The sequence below is a fragment of the Haliotis asinina genome, chromosome 1, assembly GCF_037392515.1.
Source record: "Haliotis asinina isolate JCU_RB_2024 chromosome 1, JCU_Hal_asi_v2, whole genome shotgun sequence".
NCBI classification, from domain to species: domain Eukaryota; kingdom Metazoa; phylum Mollusca; class Gastropoda; order Lepetellida; family Haliotidae; genus Haliotis; species Haliotis asinina.
Window position 1 is genome coordinate 21,248,224 of NC_090280.1, and position 19,382 is coordinate 21,267,605.

The 19,382-nt window shown below is 39.6% G+C and overlaps 1 protein-coding gene across 3 annotated transcripts in view; it reads right to left on the minus strand.

Moving 5' to 3' along the window:
- Window positions 1-321: 321 nt before the first annotated feature.
- LOC137274462 (mucin-6-like) overlaps window positions 322-19,382 on the minus strand; it is a 38,723-nt gene continuing 19,662 nt past the window's right edge. For all 3 annotated transcript variants that reach the window (XM_067807663.1, XM_067807671.1, XM_067807679.1), the window contains exons 2-5: window positions 18,234-18,477; window positions 17,053-17,440; window positions 2,452-2,582; window positions 322-1,611 (exon numbers count right to left, since the gene is read on the minus strand). In XM_067807663.1, the coding sequence (XP_067663764.1) occupies window positions 1,471-1,611; window positions 2,452-2,582; window positions 17,053-17,440; window positions 18,234-18,477 (904 nt within the window). In that variant the 3' untranslated portion in view covers window positions 322-1,470. The remainder of the gene's footprint in view (window positions 1,612-2,451; window positions 2,583-17,052; window positions 17,441-18,233; window positions 18,478-19,382) is intronic.

Sequence of the window (19,382 nt, forward strand, 5' to 3'; positions counted from 1 at the left end):
CTTAATAATCTGCATAACGTAGTTTTGTGCGAGGTCAGGCAACAACACAAGTGTCATATTCCCCCACACATATGGCGCCCACAGATCTCGTCGAGTAGATTCTGACAACAAGGATGACACATGAATGTATCGCAATTGATCAAAAGGATGATAAAGTGATACTGATATCCTTGTTAAATGAATATATCCCCAAATATCCCAAGATGAAATGGTGATATTGGAATCCTTGATAAGTGACTGTTGTTACGGTTAATAATTTACCGTGACAAACTATTTAACAAATCCCCTTGTAAACCAGCAAAACAGAACAAAGACAAGTTGTTTACGTTCAAATTCTATATTGTTAAACAACGAGAGCAAGAGTCACAAGTCAATATAACAATGCAGACTTCAGGTACAATTCAGTGGATCACAAAATACAATATAGCAAACTCACCAAAGTCTTGATGTGAGAGAGAACAGCTATGGCAAAATGTAAACACAGCGATCAGTGTGACAGCAGATGATGTAAATTCAGGATTTCAAGTGTTGGCAGTAATCCAGCAAATATGAATGAATGTCAGAGTGAGTGTCGCCGTCCACACGGCATCCAGCCTATTTATATATACATGTAAACTAAGCCACTTCCCGAAAGTTCGGGCACAAACGGACGTCGTCAACACTGTAGAATGGTCTCGAAACAGTATCCCGGAAGCGAAACATCGAAAACTATGAAGCGGCGTACTAACTGATCGGATGACAAGGTGAAATAGGATATCCTGACATCATGGAATCATGGTAGTAGGGGCTGAGGTCAGATATTAATGTGATTTGTGAAAACGTAAAGCAATCTCATAATGAAGGAAATACTCTATTCTTCTTGAGAATAGAAAATGCAAACACACTTTATAGAGACAAATATTTCACTTTGTGAGACAACATAAACTACTCTTGAAAACTGAAATTCGCTACTATAAGATATCGATTCACTTAGCGGTATAAGAGAACTGTTATTATGTTGAAAGCAGTGTTGACAGCATCATTCATAGTTCCAAAATGTGACACGGGTGACAGTGATTAAAATCTTCATGTCTTTACATGGAATATTCCAATTCAATTTAGTATGAGTTCTGATTGGTCATATAATCAGCATATACTGTCTCAGTTTGAAAACCGTTTCACCAAAAGCTTTAAATGTATTCCTATACTGTTGGGGTAACGCTGTTTTTCAGGGCATTGTCATTTGCAGACACTTGAGGTCAATTAACGCCTTTATTCCGCTAAAATGGATGGACATTGTTTAACAGAGAACAGTGGCGTCCGTGTAGTCTTCTCAACGTTCTGTGTGTTATGCTGAGAGTAAAAATTACGTATTTCATATATAATATTATGTAAATATCAACCATGGCAAACATACAATTAGCCTCTATTTCCAATGCACATAAACATAATTGTATTACACCATGGTTACCATAAGCCACGCTTATGTTCTTACACCTGATATATGGCCATCTCCCAATCTCCTCCACACATCTTGGTTTTGTCCCCAGGGCATGTTATGTTGCACTCGTTGTCAGCCACCTTTGGGTAGTTACTCCACATGTTGTTAAGGCAGAAACAACGCGTTCTCGCCTTCAAAACAAAGCATGGCACCAACATATTAGAGCATGTGTTTAGCATTTTCCTGGGTTTTTTAAATTCATATTGGTGTTTCATCTTTTTACTACTTTGTGGTATTTCTATTTTCTGATGCCAAGTAAATCAGCTGACACCCATACTTCAATCAAACGTTCACTGTAACTTTGTGACATGCGAATTTGTGACTCACTTTTATGATGCGGAGGCAGGTAGCTTTTCGGAAATACTAAGTGATTGAGTACGGGGCCTTAACCTTACTTGTTTATAGATATATGGATTGAAGTGTTGGCTGAAGGCTGATACCGATTCAAACGGACGTCAAACTGACAAATGGCTGTGTAACGAAATCAGTTTTACGATTTTTAGACACAAAAATGTGATAATACAGTAGTTATGGAAAACTTTCTTTTCGCTAGTTGATGCAACGATATGGGACACAAAACATCACGCATAAGTATAACGACAGACGAACATTGTCGAGTGATGTTTGAAGGGATATAACTCTTGGACACATGAAACAATGGCATAAGAAAAGTTACTTCAAATGATATGATTAATGAAGACCTCGTCAAGTTCGTTTCCACTCTCATTAAAATAGGAAAAACCCTAAAAGAACGCTTTATGAGAATAGTTGCTGAATTCTATAAGTAATTTCTATAACTGGAACAATTTAGGGTGGATTGATACTATGCGGGAAGCGATGGAGTACGTTTTTATATACACTGACTAATAACTAACTACACATGTTCTAGCATATCTAGAGGGTGATTAAACATTACTATATTGCTTAAATGTTGTAGATATCAGCTTTGAAATATAGCCCTTAATACCCACCTGTAGACCAAAGAAGGAGGATGGCTTTTGAGCGCAGTTATTTCGACACATGTCAATCGTCATCCTTGCTCTTTCTAAGTCGCCACCGCGTGAGTCAACAGGCAATATATGTTTGTAGCAGCCAATAAATCCTGGACCAACATAGTAAAGATAACACATTAAATGTACACGTATCCCCTGCATGCATGACCTAGCAGACAAACATTAGGCATAAATGGTTCCTGTAGGAGCACCAATAGAGAAGGACCTACATGGCACACCAGGCATTATTGGTTGCCTCAGCATCCCCTATTTACAGATCCTACACGACAAACAAAAGACATCACTGGTTCAAATAGCTGCCCTATGTGCAGGACCTGCAAGACAAAAATAACCCATAACTGCTTCATATCACGATCACTATACAAAGATCTATATACAGGACTTACAAGACGAACAAAAGACATTACTACTTCATACATCAGTCCTCTATATAGGGCCTACAACACAATCAAAAGACTTCACCGGTTCATACAGCATCAATATATATAGGACCAAGAACACAATCAAAAGACATTACCGGTTCATACAACATCAAACAAAACCAAAAAAGAACAACCCAATAGATAGAAAAGATAAAATAAAAAAAATGCGGTGGTCTCATTATCAACAGATTGGCCCCTGAATTCTATGTTTCTTGAGAAATGTGTCATGGGCCCAACCAGCCAGGCATATGTTCATAGCTATCATAGCTATCATAGCTATTCATGTCTTTATTCATTGGAGTGTAACGTCTGCATGTTGATTCTGATGATGAAATATCGACTGAAAGATCTGATTCTTGGCCTAGCTTTACCGTTGTTGCTTCTGCTGACGGTACCCCACTGAAACTCAAACCTTTTGCTATCTCCAAGGGTATTGAAGGTGCCTGCGGAGAAGTGAAATTGTCACCTGCCCTTGTAATGGTTCATTGTTAGTTGAATGTGCTCAGAGGTAGCAAATGTGTCAATCTGCTCAGGTCTTAAGCAGTTTGTTAATAGACAGGTTGTTGTCTCAGTGCACAGACCATTGAACGCAAGTAGAGGTATCGTTCGAGATTGGGCGAAGTGTCTTTCGTTTATGAGTGAGGAGGAAATTGAACTGGGAACTCAAGGTGTTACAGCTGTGAAGCGTTTCACCGAAAAGTAAGACAACAATATACTACAAACAAATACCTAGCTGTTTACATTTAACTGCCCGACAATTTCTATTAAAGCTGGTTATTTCAACATTGCCGTGGTCGTATACGTGCCTAATCCACTCAGATGTTACAAATGTCAAAGATTTGGGCATGGTGATGTCTTGTCATGCAAAGAGTTCTGTTTCCTCCGTTGCGGTGGCACTCATGAGAGTTCTGAATGTACTAATAAATCATTCAGATGTGTCACCTGTGGTGGGGAGGATGCAGCCTCATCTAAATCATGTCCTGTCTTTTAACGAGAATCCAAAATACTGAAAATTAAACATACAAACATTGTTTCTTATCACGAAGGAAAACGGTTAGTTTCTGTTTCATCTCAGACTTCGTCTATTTCTTACTCAACTGTAGTAAAACTGTTTCCTCTCCTCCTCTACCTGTAGACAAATCTTCCAGAGTTTCTATTCTGTGCCAAACGTCGATCAGTTGGGTGAATGATGATCAGATCATTCTGCAACAAGTTTCTTCTGAAGCGGGCACATCAGTATCCGAAACATAAACAGATGTCCAACTGACACAACACTCAGAATCAGCCAATGTTACAAGAGAAACCCCAGTACAATTGTCGAAAACAGAAAAGAAACGAATGAGAAGAAAGGCTAGGGCCACACAAAACCTGGAAATGAATTCTTCTCCCTCAGCCCATGCTTCGGTTCAAAACCGATTTGAACCTTTGGACATGGAGGTCAGCCCTCCAGTCTGTACTCAAGGTAGAAGGCGATCATCTCGTTCTCCAGTTAAACCACCATAAACGGTTACCAACCAGTAATCCAGTGGAACCGCAGAGGACTTTGGAACAATTTCAGTGATTTGCAGTTGTTATCACAAGATCTGAAACCATCGACATTTTGCTTACAGGAAACATATTTAAAAAGTACAGATCAGCTGGGGGAGATTGCAACGAATTATTTTCTGTTCATGAGCTCCATGTTGCCCGTGGGCAAGCTCATGATACTTCTACAGGTTCTGATAACATCCATTAACAGCTCCTGAAACACTTACCGCAGCCATGTTTGGAAACTCTTCTATTCATATTTGATGAAATCTGGACATCTGGACACTTTCCACCATCATGCCGTGAAGCAATTGTTGTTCCCATACCAAAACCGGGTCGCGATCATACTAACGCTTCGAATTACAGACATATAACCCTTAACAAGCTGCGTTTGCAAAACCATGGAACACATGGTCAATAACAGACTAACATGGTACTTGGAATCTAATAATTTAATCACTAGCATTCAATGTGGATTTCGGAAAAATCGCATTACCATTGACAAGTTAGTTCGACTAGAGTCATTTGTGAAAAATACAATTATCAATAACCAACATGCAGTGTCTATCTTTTTTGACCTTGAAACGGCATAAGGCACTACATGGAAATGTGGCAATTTAAAAGATTTGCATGATTTTCGATTACGATCCCGTTTGCCTAAGTTCATATCCGAGTTTTTAACTGACAGGCAATTTCAACTCCGAATGGGATCTACCCTGTCTGATCATTATTTTCAGGATCAGGGTGTCCCGCAAGGCAGTATTTTATCTGTCACATTATTCAGCATTAAAATTGAAAGTCTCTCTAAGGTTTTAAATGATTCCATTGATGGATCTGTTTTTGTGGATGATTTTAACAATTCATGTCGTGGTACAAAATATGAATACTATTGGAAGACAGTTACAATTATGTCTAAATAGAATTCATAAATTTTTTGAATTAGAAAATGGATTTAAAGTTTCAAAGTTAAAAACAAACTGTATCCACTTCTGCGGGAAATACAAACCTCACAGAGACCCAGACTTAGTTTCAGATGGCACACCTATACAGGCTGTAAAGGAAGCTAAATTCCTAGGCGTACTTTTTAATCTCCATCTGGCCTTTTTACCGCACATAAAGTATTTGAATATTAAATGCCTGAAGGCCCAAGACTTGCTAAAAGTTGTTGCGAATACTACGTGGGGAGGGAATCTGAAAACGCTCTTTCAATTATACAGGACACTAATCCGTTCCAAACTTGATTATGTCTCTATCGTATATAGTGCAGCCTGCAAAAGCCAACTGAAAATACTTGACTCAATTCACCATCAAGGTTTGAGACTGTGTCGTGGATCGTGTGTCGTCTTTATGTAGAGGCTGAGGAACCATCTTTAAACCAGCGCCGCGTGCAATTATTGTTACAATATCTCACAAAACTCTATTCTGGTGAGTCTAACCCTACAATATAACAGTGTTTTTGGTCCTGTTTATAAGGATTTGTACAACAAGAAGTCTTCTCTTGTCCCACCTCTAGGGCACAGAATTAAACCATTTATTTCTTCTGCCGGCATCGAGCTGGAAAGTATATCTCATTCTCGTCTTCTTTCTTCTCCTCCTTGACAGTTGGTTAGGCCACAAGTTGACCTAATATTAACATCATTCAAAAAATCAGAAACTAATGAATTAAAATATAAACAGGAATATAATCAATTAAAACATAAATATGGCAATTACAAATCCTAATTTATAGATGGGTCCAAGGATGGTGGCGCAATTTCTTGTGTCACTCTGATTGGATCCAGAACAATATCTTCTAGATTACCCGATAACAGCTCTTTCACAGATGAAGCAAACGCGATTTTAACGACTCTTAAATATATCCAGAAACAAGAACGTATAATCTATTCAGACTCTCTTCTTGTCTTCAGGCTATTAAAAACTGATCATGTAATCGTTCACTTTTAATAGAAATTATTGAATTGTGTAATGATCTTGCTACTGGCCAATACGACATCGTCTTTTGTTGGTTACCCAGTCACGTAGGCATTTCTGGTAACACAATGGCCGATCTTGCTGCCAAGGCAGCACTCAAGAAATCTGTGACACCACTTCTTATTCCATACTCAGATGATAAAGCTATCATTATTATTTTTATCCGTGATCTGATGTTGATGAAGTGGGACACCCAAGTAGGTATAAATAAATTACATGAAATAAAACCGTATATTGGTTACACCTACTTGGGCTGTCAGTCCAGATTTGAAGAGGTTATTTTAGGACGATGTCGTATTGGCCAAACACGATATACTCATGCATACTTATTGAAAGGTGAGGATCCTCCATTTTGTATCCATCACACTGATAAATGTTTCAGTGTCAAAACTGTCAAGGATCATTTTAACACTGTTAATTCTCATTTAATCATTGGTTTTATAAAGGAAATTGATTTCTTGATTGAATTATGAATAGCATGTGCAGTAAATAGATGGGGATTTTAATGATTGTAGTATAAATTAGCAACTGGTATTGTTAGTGGCTGTATCCTCAAAGGGGGTTAAATTATCGTAAAATTATTGTCCTCCTGAGAGGGTACGTAAGTACGAAAACTTTTTTCAGTTTAATTTTTGCTTACCCCATTTTAAACGTGGAATATTTGTTCTTTTGAAAATTTGGCTAAACTTTCGTACAATCGCCAGCGGCTGAATGGATGGTGTAAATCCAACTAGGGTTCATGCAGGTAGCAAAGGTACTGTAAGTCCCCGTAGACCCTGGTATGGTGATCTATGATCAGTTGTTGGCGGCCTATAGCTCGTTTTCATATTGTATCGTCCTCTAGAGTTAAATTGTTTTAGATTTAATTACTAGTTTTACATATCTGTCTGAGAAAGTCTAGTTGTTTTACTGTCCTTCGTTGACATTTTTTAACATTCTCTATTATGTGTATTATTAATGGTTCCCGTCACGATATGGCTGCAATATTGCCGATGTGGCGCTGAACATTAACTCAATCACTCACTCATTCACACAGGAGTCACTATACGAGGTCACCTATTTGTTCATACAGCAGTCACTATACGAAAGTCCCTTCCTGGTTTATACAGTAGCCCCTATACGAGGTCACACACTGGTTCACACAATAGTCACTATACAAGGTCATATACTGGTTCGTACAGCAGCCAGTATACACATATCCTACAATATAAACAAAAACCATTACCGGTTCATACAGCACCAAAGAAAGAAACAAACAAACAAAGAAAAAACAAAACAAAAAACAAAAATAAACAAAACAAAAAACCCAAAACAAAAATACCCCAAAATAACAACAACAAAAAATAATACAAAAAGCAAAGAAACAAAAACAAAACAAACAAAACAAAGCAAACACTAACAACGACTCAAACAAACAACCAGCCAAAACAAGGACCCACTAGACAAACATTACTGGTTGACACATCAACTCAATGTACAGGATCTACAAGACAAATATTAGACATACTGGTTCATACAGCAGCCACTATACGAGACCACGTACTGGTTCATACAGTAGCCACTGTACGAGGTCACAACGGGGTTCATACAACAGTCACTTTACGAGGCCACGTATTGGCTCATACAACAACCACTATACTAGGTCGCCTACCGGTTGATACAGTTTCACTGTCCACAGATCTCACAAGACAAACAAAAGACATTACTGGTTCATACAGAATCAGTATATACAAGACCTACAAGACTGTACGAGGTCACATGCTGGTTCATACAGCAACCACTATACGAGGTAACATACTGGTTCATACAGCAGTCACTGTACGAGGTCACCTGGTTCACATAGCAGTCACTCTACGAGGTTACGTACTGGTTCATGCACCAGTCACTATACGATTTCATGTACAGGTTCATACAGCAGTCACTATACGAGGTCACATACTGGTTCATACAGCAGGTACAATACGAGGTCACGTACCGGTTGATACAGCAATCACTATACGAGGTCACCTACTGGTTCATACAGAAGTCACTATAGGAGGTCACGTACAGGCTCATACAGCAGTCCGCCCGTGTGGGCCCGGGATAGAACGTGTCCACAGCACCCCATTGCTGGTCGTAAGAGGCGACCAAATTGGGGAGCCTGTTGGCCGTGGGTTGCGTCCCGTGTCGGTGGAGGAAGGGATCCTGGTGGTTGAGGGCAATGGGAGCTTGAAACCGCGTTCCTGTTGCTCAACACACCACTTTGGCCCCGACTTCACCTAGACGGGTGGTAGAAGAACTGGCCCGGTTCTATCAATCGGCTGGTCACGTCATGCCCTGTGCATAGATAATATTGTTTGCACACTCGCTCACTATTTGGGTCTTGGCCATTTCGACCTCTCATTTCCAAATTATTGATATATTTAATGCCTAGAGTCCTATGCCAGAAGGCGGTGGCTCATGGGCCAATCTGGTAATGTTGACCGCTGAATACTGTCTCTCTATGAATAATTGTTATGGGCAGAACCAGCCGAGCAATTAATTTATTAGACTAAGATGGCTATTCAAGACATATTTACTGGAGTATAGCATCCCCATATCCCTGGTGTTTGCATCTGGATATCCGGTATACTACTTACTAAACATATCACAGCACACTTCTGGTTCAATTCGAAATGAAAAAAAGAGACGCCTGGATTTTGATCATACACATGAACATGTTTCCCAAAACACAGACTCATGGGCTCGATTCCTAGTTATTGAGGCGTCTGGCCATGAACCAATTAAATTGAATCCATTTGCCATATCCAAAGCAATTCAAGGAATTTGAGGTGAAGTTAAGAATGTTTCTCGTCTGCGTGGCGGTTCCCTTCTGGTTGAATGTGCACGGCGGCAGCAGTCTTTGAATCTATTGTCAGTTACTAAATTCGCCAATGTTGATGTTGCTGTGTCATTGATGTTGCACAGGACATTGAACTCTTGCCGTGGCATTGTCCGGGACAGAGCTCACTGCCTCCTTGACATGTCTGAACAGGAAATTGCAGCTGAACTTGAAAGTCAAGGTGTCACATCAGTCAAACGTTTCTCCACAAAACAAGATGGGATAATCTGGAAAACAAATACTTATCTGTTCACTTTTTCCCGGTCAACACTTCCTCAGTTTATCAAAGCTGGTTATTTAATATCGGAGTGGAGATGTACATCCCAAATCCACTTCGATGTTATAGTTGTCAACAATTTGGTCACGGCTCACGCCCCTGTTCGAACTCTATGGTATGTCACCGTTGCAGTGGCAGCCATGATGGATCAGACTGTGAAAATGATTTTCACTGTTCAAATTGTGGTGACAAACATATGTCCTCCTCAAAACTGTGTCCTCAGTGGCAAAGACAAGCTCAGATTATGAAGATCAAATGTCAGAACAATATTTCATTTGCTGAAGCAAAAAAGTTAGTAGCCCACCAGTCGACACCTTCTTCAAGCGTCACATATGCAGCTGCTGCAGCACGCCCTGTCGCAGCTGCATCAGTCATGTGCCAGACTGAAATGACATGGATTAGGTCAGATCAGCCAGTCAACATCAGCACCGTTACTGACGCTTCTACAAAATGCACTTCAGAAACACAGACTCAAACTCAAAATGAACTTGTTGAGGAGACAGACAGTCAGTCCGAGCTAAGAAACCAGGCACTACTCACATGTCACAGAAAGACAAAAAAAGATTTAAAAAACAGCAAAAGGCCAGGTCCCCTATTCCTTCGGAGGTACCTGTGCGTAACACTTTTGATCCTTTGGATATGGAGGTTACTCCTTCTACAAAGGATACCAGGAGGGATCTCTCTTCCTCCCGTTTACGAGAGCGATCGCCTATTGAACCATCGTGATTCGATCGCCAAACATGATCCAGTGGAACTGGATCATAGGACTTAGGAAAAATTGTAATGAGATTCTTTTGTTAATACAGGATTTTAAGCCGTCAGCAGGAGCTGTCTCCAGGAGACATATCTAAAACATAACGATGTTTTTAACTTACGACAACACATTGGCTACCATTCATTTTCTCCTGAAGGGGGCAAAGCAACTGGAGGATGTAGTATCTTCGTCAGACAGGACATCATTCACAGTGCTATTCAGCTGAATACTCCTCTTCAAGCTGTTGCAGTCCGACTTACCTTGCACATTGCTCTTACGTTGTGCTCTTTATATGTGCCTCCTTCATCATCTCTTCGACAGTCTGACCTTCAAAGTTTGTATGATCAACTGCCAAAACCCTGCATCATCATGGGAGATCTCAGTGGGCATAACCCTCTATGGGGTAGTACAAATACGAACAATAGGGGAAAAGTTATTGAAGATTTTATTTCTGATAATAATTTATGTGTTTTTAATGATGATTCACATACGTATTTGCATCCAGCCACTGGATCATATTCTTCACTTGATCTAGCTCTGACTGAATCAAACATTTACAATGAATTTGAATGGTCTGTTCATGATGACCTTTGTGGCAGCGATCACTTCCCTACTGTCCTTAAAGCTGTAAGACCTGATGATAATCCTCCTTTATCTCGTTGGAATTTTCTGAAAGCAAACTGGCCTTTGTATAAACAATTATGTGAGAAAAACTAACACCAGAGCACTTCAGTAATGTAGCAGATCCCATCCAGTTTTTTTTCAGCACAGCTGAATGAAATTGCTGTTCAAACGATTCCTAAGTCCTCTGCAACTCCTCATATTCGTAAACCATGGTTTACTGACGAATGCAAACAAGCACGAAAACGTAGGAAGAAAGCCGAAAAATATTTTCGCAGACATCCTACTGTTCATAACTTTAACAATGTAAAAATTACTAGTGCCAAGGCACGGCGTACATACAAGCAAAACAAACGCCAATCTTGGAGAAATTATGTATCAAAAATTAATTCACGCACACCCATGTCTAAGGTGTAGAACATGGTTCAGCGCATAAAAGGCAAAGGCTCAAAATCTGCTGTTCACCATCTTAAAGATGGTGACAAATTGGTAACTAATAAAGCGGATATTGCAAATAGAATTGGCGAAACTTTTGCCAAAAATTCTTCCTCGGCAAATTATGTCCCTGAATTTCAGAGATACCAGAAACAACAGGAGAAGATAAAAATTAATTTTGATTCCGATAACGGTGAAGACTATAATGAAGTGTTTTCAATGCATGAGCTCCACACTGCTCTGAACCAAGCCCATGATACTGCAGCGGGTGATGACACTATTCATTATCAGCTACTGAAACATTTGCCTGAATCATGCCTGGAGACGCTTTTAGATATATTTGACAAAATATGGACGTCTGGGAATTTTCCTCCTTCATGGCGTAATGCAATTATCGTGTCAATACCCAAACCTGGCCGGGATCACACGGATCCATCAAATTACAGACCGATTTCTTTAACTAGCTGCGTCTGTAAAACCATGGAACGAATGGTAAATAACAGATTAATTTGGTATCTGGAAACGAATGACCTCATTACAAATATTCAGTGTGGTTTTCGGAAGAATCGAAGTACTATTGATCATTTAGTACGTTTAGAATCCTTCGTCAAAAATGCTATTATTACCAATCATGCAGTATCTATATTCTTTGATCTAGAAAAAGCATATGATACTACTTGAAACATGGAATTTTAAAAGATTTACATGATTTTGGTTTGCGAGGTCGTTTGCCTCTTTTTATATCAGAGTTTTTAACTGACAGGCAATTTCAAGTCCGAGTAGGTTCTACCCTGTCTGATCATTACAATCAGGATCAGGGTGTTCCGCAAGGCAGCATTTTGTCTGTGACCTTATTTAGTATCAAGATCAACAGTTTATCCAAGGTTTTAAACGATTCAATAGATGGATCACTTTTCGTGGATGATTTTAATATTTCCTGTCGCGGTAAGAATATGCATACTATTGAACGGCAACTGCAATTATGTTTAAACCAAATAAATAAATGGTGTCTTGAGAATGGTTTTAAATTTTCTAAGACAAAAACTAATTGCATCCATTTCTGCCGTAAGTATAAACCACATAAGGACCCAGAATTATTTTTTAATGGCACTCCTATCAAAGTCGTTGAGGAGGCCAAGTTCTTAGGTTTGATTTTCGAAATCCCTGAAAACTAAATGCCTGAAGGCACTTGATCTATTGAAAGTTGTGTCAAACTCAAAATGGGGAGGGGATCAAGCTACTCTCCTGCACCTATACCGTTCACTTGTCCGTTCGAAGCTTGATTATGGCTCCATCATTTATGGTGGAGCCTGTAAAAGCAATCTAAAACTCCTTGATTCTATCCACCACCAAGGTCTGAGACTTTGTCTTGGGTCGTTCCGAACTTCTCCTATTGACAGTCTCTATGTCGAAGCCGATGAACCATCTCTTACACAGCGCCGTATCAAATTAGCTTTACAATATATTACAAAACTATACTCTAACTGCGTTTTCGATCATCTTTATGAGCATTTATACAACAAAAAGCCTTCTCTTGTCCCGCCACTTGGGCACAGAATTAAACCATTCATTTCTGCTGCCGGCATTGAGTTGAAAAGTATAGCGCCTTCTCGTCTTCTTTCTTCTCCTCCTTGGCAGTTAGTGAGGCCACAAGTTGACCTCACATTAACAAAGCTAAAAAAATCAGACACAAACGAATTACAATATAAACAAGAGTTTATGCAATTAAAAAATAATTATAGTACATACAAATCATTATTTACAGATGGGTCCAAGGATGGTGGCACAGTTGCTTGTGCCACTGTCATTGGGTCCAGAACAATATCTTCTCGATTACCTGATAACAGCTCCATTTTCACTGCAGAAGCAAACGCAATATTAACGGCTCTTCAATATATTCAAAGACATCCTAATCATGTACAGTATATAATTTTTTCTGACTCTCTTTCTTGCCTTCAGGCTATTAAAAATTTGTCTTGTAAACATCCACTTTTAATTGACATAATTGAATTGTATAATGATCTTGCAACTGGCCAGTGCAACATCGTCTTTTGTTGGTTACCCAGCCATGTAGGTATTTCTGGGAATGCAATGGCCGATCTTGCTGCTAAGGCTGCACTCAACAAATCTGTGACACCACTTCTTATTCCATACAGTGACTATAAAGCTAGAATTAGAACTTACATTCGTGATCTGATGCAAAAGAAGTGGGACACCCAAGTGGGAATAAATAAATTACATGCCATAAAACCTTATATTGGTTACACTCACTTGGGCTGTCAGTCCAGATTTGAAGAGGTCATTATGCGACGATGTCGCATTGGCCATACGCGTTACACCCACAGTTATTTACTAAAAGGCGATGATCCTCCGTTTTGTATCCCTTGTGATGAGAGAACCACGGTCAAGCATATCCTGCTTGACTGTGTTGAATTCTCCATCATAAGGGATAACTATTTCAATGTCAAAACAATGAAGGATCTTTTTAGCACAGTTAGTACTCATTTAATTCTTGGATTTTTAAAAGAAATTGATTTTGTTATTGAATTGTAATTGATATGTTCTGTAGAAAGTATTTTAATGATTGGTATTTTAAATTAGTAACTTAGATTGTTAGTGGCTGTACCCTCAAAGGGGGTTGAAGTATTGTAAAATTATTGTCCTACTGAGAGGGTACGTAAGTCCAATACTCTCATAGTCAATTTAAATCTACTACTAGTTTTTAATCGTAGAATATTTGTTGTTTTAAGTAATGGCTAAATTTCAGGATAATCGCCAATAGCTGAGGGGATAGTGTAAATCCAGCTAGGGTTCATGCAGGTAGCAGAAGTCCCCACGGGCCTTAGTATGGTGATCTACCTTCAGTTGTTGGCGATCTATAGCCCCGGTTTTATGTTGTATTGTCTTCTTTAATTCCAATGTTTTAACTTTCAATGCTAGTTTTATGTTCCGTGATACTCTAGTGTTTTTACTGTCCTTCGCTGTCAGGTTTTACTTTTTCTCTTTTCTCATCTTAACATTACTATAACTTATATTGTTCTCGTCACGATATGGCTGCAATATTGCCGATGTGACGTTAAATATTAACTCACTCAACTCACTCATACAGCAGTCACTATACGAGGTCACATACTGGTTCATACAGCAGCCACTATAGGAGGTCACGTACTGTTTCATAATCTGCTGCCAACAAACAGGCCAGACCCAAGACTGCCCAGTATCGGGAAGACCATGAGCCGATGAGAGATTGCATAGGACAAATCCAACTCCGGAAGAGTTTCCTGCATTACGATGAATATCCGGTACAATTATTGATTTCTGTTTGTAAGATAATTGTGATACATTTTACACACATCATTGTAGCTTTCGTTTTGTCGAGCGAAGTCAGTGATAACTTTTGTTTCCTAGGTAGTGAACTACTGGACGCTGCTGTTTCCATGTAGCATGGATCTACACTAGATGACCGTCTCCGTGGTGTAGAAGTTAGAGCGTCCAGCTGAGAGCGGAAAGTCGTTGGTTTGATCCCCGGCTGCGTCCTACCAAACGACGTTAAAGAATGGCTCTTGTTGGTGCTCGTCTGATTTAATGGGGACAAACATTACGGGTCGGGTCGGACGCAAGTATAATGTGTCTGAGTGGGTTGTTCATGCCTAACTGCGGCATGGTATCTCAGAGAGAAAGTACTGTACAACCAGACTAAATCTGGGCTTTTACAAGCAGCCACACATACACATGCATGCACAACGCCTTTCTAAATATTCTTAAGCACGACGTTAAACCTCACCCGCTGTATAGTATGCGCATTCACCTGAACATGACAGTGAGTGTGTAGAATTACATTACGGACACCCAACTCAATATAATCTTAAAATGACGGTTGAAAGTACGGCTATTGTGTTATTGTTGGATGACGCAAATATCGTCACGCGATATCACCTTATCAATACTACTAGTACACAAACAAAGGTATGAGGACCACTCGCCATCGTTACCTTGTGTCGTATCAATATCCTGTCAGTTATCGACATCCTGTTTAGAACAATAGTCAATTACCACTTTGCCCATCTGAGCTGTTGAAGCATCGTATTATACATTACAACATTGAAACAATGTTTGACTGTTGACTAACGCTACAGTAAGCAGTATTCCAGCCATCTTGACAGCTTGTAAATAATCGAGTCTGGACCGGACAATTCAGTGATCAACAGCAAGAGCATCGATCTACGCAACTGATGATATGTGTCAACCAAGTCTGAGTATGAGCCTGACCAGTCGACCCTGTTAGTCGCCGCTTACGTCAAACATGGGTTGCTTAGATTAACTCTAACACGTATTTTCATGGTGTGAATTCCTAAAACGAATTGTCAGATAAAGGACAATAACTGTCAAGAATCAACGAGTCGGACGCAAACATGAACGATATTCTAATGTTGCAAGTCTGTCAGTTACCTTCTGTGCACGGAATACTTCTGAAAGACTTCTTGATTAGTTAGAAAATGTTTTGTTCAGTGAATAAGTTTTGATTCAACCACGCCGCAAATCTACACTCTTCAAAAACGAGAAGAGACACCCGCAATAAATATATTAATTAAAAAATAAACGCAAAATAACACTTTAAAATACTGGTGGAAGGTTTGTACCTATACGTCGACTTAGACCTTCGTTGGGTACGTACGTCCCCAAACATTTAAAGTAAATTTTAACTTTTCACTTTTTCATTTGTAGAATATGTGTATTTTTAATGTATGGCTAAGTTGTAGTCAGCTGAAGGGATGGTGTAACTCCAGATTGAGTCCATGCAGGCCGCAAATGTATTGTAAGTCCCCATGGTCCCTAGTATGGTGATCTACCTTCTGTTGCTGGCGATCTATAGCTTCTTTATTATGTTTTATTTGGCATTTATAGGTACAATATTTCAGACTTAATTACTAGCCTTAAATGTATTCCAGTGATGCCCTAGTCATTTTACTGTCTTTCGACGACGGGTGTTTTATTTAATTTTGTCTATGGTTAATTTATACCTTTTCAAGTCACAATATTGCGGAAATATTGCCGATGTGACTATAAATTTGAACTAATTCACCAGACATGCGATGGTTAAATATTGTAAATATCTGTCTGCCTACAGATCCCCTGACCTGAACCCAACAGAACATCTGTGGGATCAAAGAGACAAACGTGTAATCCGAAAATAACCCTTCAACAGTTGTTCAAATGGACAAGGATTCCTCAGCTAAACATCCAATAACGAAGGAGGTGTGAGGTTCTAGCAGTAAGAGGTGTTCATACACACACTAACGTCAACGCCACCTCGTAGACAGTAGTGATGACCATGATGACTGTCATTCTGGTATTCTGGTGTAAACTTCACTTTATACCAGTGTATTACTTCACACAATATTAGTGTCATACCGTTGATTTTCGTTGATTTAAATTTAATTGAATATGACCCTTTTTCTCAAATATGAAGAGTGTTAAATACCTAAGCTCACCAAGCAAAGGTCCTGTCTAGGAACAAGTCAGTGTTTATCATCGGAGACATTATGCCAGTCATCAGATATTTGAGAAGCAACACCGACCATTCTAAACCCACACTACACTCAGACATACAGATATAAAATTATACCGATTTGATGCAGACGTTCAACCAAATTTGCAAACGTCAAAGCAAAGGAAGCAAAATGCCTTTTACCTGGTACCACTGTGGTCACAGTCGTTGTAGGGGTGCTTGATACTGTCGATGTTGAGGGTGTGGTGGTACTGGTTGTTGTTGGGGGTGTGGTAGTAGTTGTAGGGGCTGTGGTGGTAGTTGTAGTATGCGTTGTGGTCGGCATTGTAGCGGTAGACTGTGGAAGCTTTGTGGTCGTAGTAGTCGTGGGTGTGGTAGTAGTATCAGCCGTTGTGGTGGTAGAAGTTGCAGTCGCTGTGGTGGAAGGGGTTGTGGTGAGAGTTGCAGCAGTTGTAGCAAGAGATGAAGTCGGTAACGTCGTCTTCAGACAGATGTGTGCAGATGCTCCTTCAACAGGAACACACGTCTCTGTCTGGGCGCACTGGCAATGTCCACATTGTCCTTTGTGAGACTAGAAAACAGAATGTTGTCAGCGTCAGAACTAGATGCTCTGATTTTATTACTCTCCTACAGGTTACTGATTGTGGACTTAGCACCATAATTCTATACTACTTGCTGAAATGGCTTGATCAGTGAAACAACAGACAGCTGCTTTAGCATTGTTTCAATGGAACGACACTGAAAGCCGTAAGCCAGACACGCATTGCTCAAATTGTACGACAGTACAGAAGTCAAAACAAGATTGATGTGTTACACTGGGCGGCAAAATGTTCTGATTGAAAGTATCATTTATTGTACACGTCCGGAATGAGATGGACGAGATGGACGTATATCAGGAACTCCCACACATTCGTGGTCGGATACAGTATTTACTTTTCTGGAGGTTTCATCGACATTTAGTGGCCCCAGTGAGGCGAAGGTTCAAGGTCAGCATCAAAGTGCAAGAGAGACACTATGGCAGTGTGTACTTGCTTGTGAACCACATCTTGTGAAATGGCGGCATTTACATGTGCCTGGTGCGCTGTTCGTTTTGAGCGAGTGAGCCTAATTCACGCCACTTTCAGCAATATTCCAGCAATATCATGGCTGGTTATGCCAGAAATGGGCTTCACACATTTTACCGAAGTGGGGAATGGAACACGTTGTTCTTATGGACTGTTGATCATTACCACACTTTTAAACGTGTGTCTTTCTATTACATAACATATATTTCGGTAACAAATGCTTATATTGATTGTGTTTGTTTGTGTGTCACACAAAATTTTAAACTTTGCGTTTATTCCGCGAATCTTATAAATATTTACCGTAACATTTGTGAAGCCACTGTCAGTGGATGCAGGTTGTGTGGAAAGGTGGCAAGTTCTGTTAGCAACATCCCAGTGATACGCCTGACACCGTGATGTGTAGACACACAGTCGGTTACACAGGACCTGCGACGACACAACCTTTACGAGGAACACATCTAACGCCGACGTTACCTGGTGGTGGTAGCACATGACATACAACACCGACAGCCACAACGACAGCGTGAATGTCATGTCTGGACGTCTGAGGCAAAACAGGAACAGTTGTTTAGTACCTAGACAAAGTTCTTGCATCAACTTTATAAGCATCAAGAGAAATGATTTAGTGCACTGACGTATAAGTTGTTGTCACAGTTTTAGAGATACTAATATCTTAACTTGTGTTATAGATAAATTAAATACAATTGAAACATATTCAATTGAATTGAAGTTATCTTGAATTAAACTGAAGACATTACGACTAAAAATACATCTCAAAAAGAAATAATGTTTTGAGAAACTATTGATATCTTACTGGAGTTTTAAAGATATCTTGAATGAAAATAGAGTTACATTCAATTGAACTGAAGATATCTTGAAATTCAAATAGAGGTAATTATAGATGTATCTGCAATAAACTTCGTGAAACGAATTAAATGTATGAGGAAGCGTATTAATAACATCGTAGAAGGGATTGCTGATATCTTGAGTTGAATTAGAGATATTCAGAGGATGTTCATCAGCGGCCCCAAGGATATTCTCTTCCGCCTCCCGTTTCGTGCGCTTGCTACTGAATGTATAACGCTATTATCTGAATTTTGTCTTAATTTACATATTTCCCATGAAGAGACGAACACGTGCATATCACTACAAAAAGATGTGTTTATGAGGTCAAGCAGATTTATCAATTTACAACATAGACCACAGGACACTTAATCACCCGGACCCCGAAAACGTATTTTTTGGACGCACATTTTATAAGGTCTAAAAAGTGCAACATTGAACAACCTTTATGGTTAACAAATTCTTCATGGGGAATGCGACGTTTCGATGCAGATTCTTGCACCGTTGTCAAGCAGTACAAGCATCGGTAGAGAAACGTCGTACTCACCAAATAGAGAGCCGTTATCCGTAACGTGTGTTCAATATTGCACGTCCCAACTCCTAAAA